The sequence below is a fragment of the Cetorhinus maximus genome, chromosome 26 (assembly GCF_964194155.1).
Source record: "Cetorhinus maximus chromosome 26, sCetMax3.hap1.1, whole genome shotgun sequence".
In the NCBI taxonomy this organism is placed as follows: domain Eukaryota; kingdom Metazoa; phylum Chordata; class Chondrichthyes; order Lamniformes; family Cetorhinidae; genus Cetorhinus; species Cetorhinus maximus.
Window position 1 is genome coordinate 10,979,815 of NC_135904.1, and position 7,500 is coordinate 10,987,314.

Below are 7,500 nucleotides of genomic sequence, written 5' to 3' on the forward strand. Positions count from 1 at the left end.
GTCCTTTCTTTGCTTTGAAGCAAGCTTTATATTAAAAAAAAGGGAAGGAGAGAGAAACAGATATTAAATGCGGAGCCCGGGAATCAGCACAAAAAGAGACAGGGGGGTCAGAAAATATTCACTGCCCTAATAAAATGGAAATCTTCCCACAGCTGTCGGATAGATATGATGCCCAGTAAAAGAGTTCCCCGCATTCTCCCCCGCCCCATCCTGCCAACCCCCTCAGTCAGTGCTGATGAGAGTTGCTGATCTGACAACATGCTGGAAAAGCTCCTTTGTAAGTCGTTCAATGTTCTCCGTAGGGCAACATGCACTTGCCAAATATGTTGGACCAGTGTGGCACTCCCAGCCCTCTGCTAATGCCCACTCCAGTACCAGCTGCTCATGATCCTCAGTGTGAAAAGCTCAGCTGCCAGCAATCTAACCTCTGATAGGTTGTAAGCCACACCAAAGACCAGGGTAAGTAATCGCCCATTACAACTAATATTGATATTGCACCTTTGATTCGGTATAAATGTCCCAAGGCAACCAAAATTTGACTCCAAGTCACATAAGGTTTAGGACAGGTGGCCAAAAGCTTTGTCAAAGAGGTCGGTTTTAAAGGAACCTCTTAGTGGAGGAGAGTGTCTATACATCACACAATAACTTAAAGAATCTTCGAGAGATCACACAATCCACATACAGCTTAATCCCAAGGACCATATCAAACACCACGGAAACCAGAGAATTTAAACACGTTTCTTTCAGCTTTTGATCAGATTTCAGTAAAAGCGCAAGAATATAGATTTCTCTTCATCGCTCTCAGCCACACCAAACACCGCCTCAGAACGATATAATCGCATCATCACTCTTGGACAGTCCACCTCTCCCCTAACAAATGGTACTCCCATATTTTAACAAGCGGGCCCGAAAATTAGAGTGGTTACCCAGCACAGAAGGTGACCATTCAGCCCATCGCACCCTTGCCCAGCTCTCTGCAAGAGCAATTTTAACTAGTCCCACTCCCCTGCTCTTTCCCCTTAGCTCTGCAGTTTAGTTCCATTCAGGTGCTTATCCTAGTCCCCTTTGAAAACCACAATTGAATCAGCCTCCACCACACGCTCAGGCAGTGTATTCCAGACCCTAATCACTTGTGTGAAAAAAACAAACTTGTTCCTCATGTTGCTTTTGGTTCTTTTGCTAATTGCTTCTCTAGTTCTCAATCCCTTGGCCAACGGGGACAGATTCTCTCTACGATCTCTGGCGAGACCCCTCATGATTTTCAATACCAGTCAAAATTGCCGCTCAACCTTCTTTCCAAGGAGACCGATCCCAGCTTCTCCAATCGACCCCACATAAAACAGAAGCCCCTCACCCATGGGACCGTTCTCATCACTCTTTTGTCACACCCAAGATTACAAAGTGTCCAGACTTCAAAACACTTGATTTAATCTCATTTTATTTCTCCTCTCCCTACTGAATAAGAACTTTGCCCAATCTGTCTTCTGAACTAAAAAGAGTCAGGATGAAACTTAAAAAAAAAAATCTAGACGCAGCATTTAAAAGTTGGTTTAATCTGCAGTTTTCCCCGAAGAGTTTGCTCCAAAAAAAATATTCAATTTATTAATCTAATTTTCAACCATGTCATCACTGGGAAATGGTCAAGGGATGGGAGAAGTCAGGAATTAGCCTGAAGACAGATGGAGCCAATTTAGTCTTTAACAACAATTGAAAACAGCTTTACAAAGAGAATGGTGAGATTGTGGATCAAGCTGCTGCATAGAATCAGATCCAATACAGCACAGAAGGAAGCCATTCAGCCCATCAAGTCTGTACCAGCTCTTTCGAAGGGCAATCTAGTCAGTCTCACTCTCCCTCACTACCCATAACCCTGCAATCTTTGCTCTAGCAAATATTTTCTTTAAGCTTGGCTCCCTCAAAACACCCACCTAATGTGACAGAGTTACTGCCCATAGAAATCAAATGTAAATCAGCATATTATATTTCACAGTGGCCAAGTTTAGATTAAGGCTTTGATGATTGTGAGGAATTCTAAACCATGTCAGAAGATCAGTTTAATACCAATAACAATGCACTCAGCATGTTTAATAAAAAAGCTAAACACCCCTCAAATGTTCAATTACTGGTGCCACTACCCCTACCCCCCATGGAGTGGTTGATGTGCTGCTGCATTTAAGGGGATGCTGGATGCATTCTTGAGGCAGAGGGGAATAGAGGGGTCCAGGAGCACAGGGTGGGAAGAGTAATTAGAGAGGGAGGAGGCTGGTGTGGAATAAAATGCCAGCACTGACCAGTTGGCCCGAATGGCCTGTTGCTTTGCTGTTGACTCTACACGACCAAAGATCCTTCGCTAAAGCAGCACTAACTTGCTAGTTTGCCGTTCCCCTACCGCTAACTTGGAGCAGTAGTGATGTGGCCAGGGGCAGGTCCTCTGTTTGTTTCTTGCTGCCTCACCATCTTGCCCTTTCCTCATCAGCTGCTCACAGGAGCCTCCCATTGTCAATTCCAATGACTCCGGAAAAGAATACGTGAGGTGGTTTCCCATCGTCTTCCTCACGTGTGTTTCAGGGATCCCGAAGGGTCCTCCACCCGTAAGCAGCCATTGTCCCTCGAGGTTCCAGCTCTTCCGCTGTTACCAGGCTGATTCTGTCATTATCGTCAACTTACAATCCTGAACATGGGACCCTTACCCGGGCCTGGGGTGACTAGCAAAGGGGCAGGGGGAGCATCTCCAAGGTCCCAAATAACCCTGCTGCCCAAACAGCTCATTTACACCACACCCCCCCACCTATTTTCACAACTCACAGGTGTGCAGGGTGTGCAGTCCAATTCGATCGGGACTGGTCACCCCACTTTCTTTCTCTCCTAATGATTCAAGTCAGCTCATCTTGGGAATTGCTGAGTTCAGCTTCACGAAGACCTGCCCAGTCAGTGCTGAGTCAGCCAGTGTCAGACTGGTGACTGTAGGAATGCAACAGCTGGGGTAAGGGGTTTGGGAAGAGGGGTGGGTGCAGGATGGCCCTGGTATCCAAGCTGTTGGGCAAGACCACGATCAGACTTGGTAGGGCCTCACCCTAATATCCTCTGCCTACCTTACGTTCAATACTCCATCGAGTGACCACCCCTGTGCTCACTGACCTACGTTGGCTCCAAGTCTGGCAATCTCCTGATTTTCAAATCCCTCCACAGCCTCGTCTCCTCTCCTCTGTTCCTCTGTCATCTCCTTCAAACTTACAATCCTTCCAGTTCTCCATGTTCCTCAAATTCTGACCTCCTGACCAGCCCCAATTTCCATCCCTCCACCGACTGTGCCTTCAGCTGCCTTGGCCCTAAGTTCTGAAATTGCCTCTCTAACCCTCTCTGCCCTTCTTTAATACGTTCGTTAAAGCCTGCTTCTCATCCATCCTGATATAAGAAATAGAAGCAGTAAGCCATTCGGCCCCTTGAGCCTGTTCAGCTATTCAATAAGACCACGGCTGACAGATCAGTCGCCTCAACTGCACCTTCCTGTCTGACCCCCATAATCCTCGACTCCCTTGTAGGCCAAAAACTGTACACAGGACTCTAGGTGTGCTCTCAACAACGCCCTGTACCGCTGTAGCAAGACTTCCCTAATTTTATACTCCACTCCCTTTGCAATAAAAACGACATTCCATTTGTCTTCCTAACCACTTGCTGTGTCTGCACGCTTTGTAATTCATGTACAAGGACACCCAGATCCCTCTGTACTTCAGCATTCTGCAGTCTCTCTCCATTTAAATAATACTCAACTTCTCTATTCTTCCTACCAAAGTGGGCACCCTCACACTTTCCCACATTATACTCCGTCTGCCAAATTCTTGCCCACTCGCTTATCCTATCTTTATTCTTTTGCAGACTTGTATCCTCCTCACATCTCGCTTTCCCACCTATCTTTATATCGGCAGCAAATTTGGCAAGAGTACACTCTGTCCCTTCATCCAAATTATTAATATAGGTTGTAAATAGTGGAGGCCCCAGCACTGACCCCTGCGGCACTCCACTAGTTGGATTGCCAATCCGAAATTGACCTTTCTATGCCGACTCTCCTGCTCATTGGTCAAGCCTCCTTATGTGGATTGGTGTCAAGTCCGGCTCCAAAAAAATCCCACCCGTGAAGCACCTTGGGATATTTTAGTACATTAAAGGGGTTATATAAATACAAGGTGCTGTCAAGGTATTACCAAAGGCACAATTACACCAGCGACGCTAGATCACAGCAAGGTGGCAAATTTAGGAGTGGGTCAAGGATCGAGAGAGGAAATTAGTGAGAAAATGAATGACTGGAGGGGAAAGGCACCTCAAGAGTTAATGTCAGCTTGCCACACAGCAAGATCTCAGGCCAAATGCAGAGTGCCTGCTACCTCTGGATAGTACAGGAGCATGATCAAGGATAAAATGGTTTCTTAATCACAGGGGGATATTTAGTTCTTCAGACTTGACTGCACATATTCAGAGAACTCACTCACATGAAACACAAACTTGCATTGGCAGAACGAGGCATCGGAATGCTTTAAGCCCATCTAATAAAAAAAGCTTATTGCAGCCGCTAAACGAACAGGCGGCCACAGTTCACCATTAGCATTCCTAGGTCGGTTTTGGACAAGGAACGGGCAAATCCTCACCCTGAGCAGTCAGTGGGGTGGAGGCAACCAGTATGTGTTCATTCTAATGAAATTAAGGCATCGCTAATCTCCCAGTGTCGTCTCGTTTTAACAAGCTGCCCTGTTTGGAAAGGAAACTACACAAAGCGAGAAATGGAGGACATGCACACAGACACGGAACAAGGAAACCGAGCAAGAAGAAAAACAGAATAAAAAGTGGCATTTGACGCAAGGGTTCCCAATGGATTTTAGACGCAGCTAAGCCTTGTTTAGATCATACATCAGTTGCCTAAAGAGGGAAAAATTATTTCACATGAAAGAAAATCTCTTCAGCCGTGAAAGTGCATTTGAAGAAAGCGAAAGGCGGTTGATGAAGAGATGCTTTCTGTGACCAGCCAGAGACACCGGCAGCCTCATTTAATCGTCAACCGAAACGTCCCCCCCACCACAAGCCCTCAGGCAATCCCACCATGTCAGGACAAATCCAATTAGCAAAGATTTATTGAGGTTAGGCAGCGCCTGTGGAGTGGGGGGTCAGGCGGAGGGAATCTCAATTCAGTGACCTTTCCACAGAGGCAGGTCTGACTAGAAATATTGACCCAACCGTCCTCTCTCCACAGATGCTGGTCGAGCTGCAGAGTATTCCTAGCATTGCTTTCCCTCAAGTTTAGAGTCTCAGTGTTTTACCTTTAAGTCCATTATCTGATTCACTCAAGTCGCTTTACTTCACTAGTTGGGGGTAAAGGGGTTTTGCTCCTGAACACAGCTCGAGTGGGATGGAGCCTGGAGTCGAGCCCGGACAAGCCCAGGGTCAGTCAGACGAACGCAAGAAACAATGAAACAACCTAACGCCAGGCCCGAAACAATATCTGTGACAAAGCCAAGCACCTGGGCAGCAGTAGGTTGAAGGAAGTGTGCCCATTTATGCCAGAAAACATCAGTTACAATCCTCAAAGGCTCCTGACGATTTATAATCAGGCCACCCCTACAACAGCTAGAAAAACCTCTTCACCTTTATAAGGTGTACAGAAAGGGAAAGAAGAACTGTGTATGAAACACGTCTCAGCTCAATGCCTCCACAAATCATTATTTCACTCAATCCCATTTACAAAACTCATCAATCTGCACAACATCCTCAAAAAATCTCCAATTACATCCAAACTTTAACTTAATATTCCGGACATTAAAATCCATTAGCCCAGATTCAACACACTTGTCGATAGTTTGATCTTTCTGGAGGCTGAAACTACAATTACTCAGCAAAATCTTACGAACAGAACCAAACATCATCATCTAAAAACCAATCATCTCTAGTCGCTGAGCCAGGAACTACCCTCCAAATCACCTCATTTCAGAAAGGGGTAGAGCGGGGGCTTGGGAGTACATGCACCATTAATGCTTATACTTGATGAGCACTTGTGCAAGGAACCAGAGTGTGTCTGGTACTGTACAACCAAAACTTGAACAGTCAACTTGAGCAAGAGCAACTGAAGCACCCTAGAAAAACAAATGCAGCAAGTACTCTCTCCTCTCCCCTAAGACATTCAACTCAGTGAGGAGTGCAGAACGTTTTTGAGAGAGACACTTTGCATTTGGCTCGGAGATAAACTCTACAAAATGCACTCTGTTTGAGACATGTCAGAGGTGCCTCTCCCCACACTGGGATCTGTTCGAACTGCAAACTTACAGCATGGGTCTTATCAGCTTTCAGTTATCATTACATTACCCAGAGCGCTTTTTAATGAGCATCAGAGACAAAGAACTTTATAAATACTAGGGTGAGGTTAGGAGCAATGGCAACATGAGGCAAAACTTATTTTCTTCTTATACAGCTAGTGGTTAGGGTCTGGGATGCAGTGCCCAAGAGTGTGTTGGAGGCAGACTCAATTGTGGCTTTCAAAGGGGTTTGGATAATTATCTGAAGAGAAAAATTTGCAGTACTATAGGGAAAAAGCAGGGGAATGGCACTAAGTGAGCTACTCTTGCAGAGAGCCAGTGCAGACACTATGGGGTAAATGCTCGCTTCTGTGATGTAATCATTAAGAGGAGTGAAGAAAATGAGGAGGTCAAAGGAAAGCCATCCGTGTAGCACTATTTACCCATCGTGACAACATACAAGGCACCACGGGGGATTCAGTACTTACCACACTGGATTCTCTCTCTGGTGAAAAACGATTGGGCAGCAAAGGAATGATGGCATCAGCAGTCAGGTGGTGGCGAGAGATGAACAAGGGAAAAGAGTAGCAATTAGTGTTAGAATTCTCAGAGGGAAACATTCTTCACATTATCCAACCAATGCACCGAGCGCCATGATTAGGGTTGCCAACTGATTGGATGCAATCCTCACATGACCTCCTGGCCTGCCCACCATTGGTCCATCCTCCAGACGTGCTCCCTTCCCTTGGCCAATTGGAACAGGAACACGCTGTTACCTAATTGGATGATTCTTGACCATCAGTGAAACAGCCCTTTACCTCCTGCCATCTCCATTAACAAGTACATCAAACTATCTTGTTTTTTTAAAATGAACTTTTAAAAACATTTTATTGCCCCAATGATTTTTCTCCTGGGCTTTTTGCCCACAGCAATGTCATAAAAGAAAGACTTGCATTTACATAGCACTTTTCACAACCACCAGCTGTCAAAGCGCTTTACAGCCAATGAAGTACTTTTTGAAGTGTAGTCTCTGTTGTAATGTAGGAAGCGCGAACGCTAATTTGTGCACAGCAAGCTCCCACAAACAGCAATGCAATAATGAGCAGACTATCTGAGGGTTTTTTTTTGAGATGTTGATTGAGGGGTAAATATCAGCCAGGGCACTGGGAGAACTCTCCATCTCTCTCGAACAGGCAGGTGGCACCTTGGTTTAATGTTTCAT

General features: G+C 45.6%; 1 protein-coding gene across 2 annotated transcripts in view; it reads right to left on the reverse strand.

Annotated features, from left to right (window-relative positions):
* The window catches only part of LOC144668276 (transducin-like enhancer protein 3), a 36,865-nt gene that overhangs the window by 24,899 nt on the left and 4,466 nt on the right, over positions 1 to 7,500 (reverse strand). For both annotated transcript variants that reach the window (XM_078530096.1, XM_078530095.1), the window contains exon 3: positions 6,767 to 6,783. In XM_078530096.1, the coding sequence (XP_078386222.1) occupies positions 6,767 to 6,783 (17 nt within the window). The remainder of the gene's footprint in view (positions 1 to 6,766; positions 6,784 to 7,500) is intronic.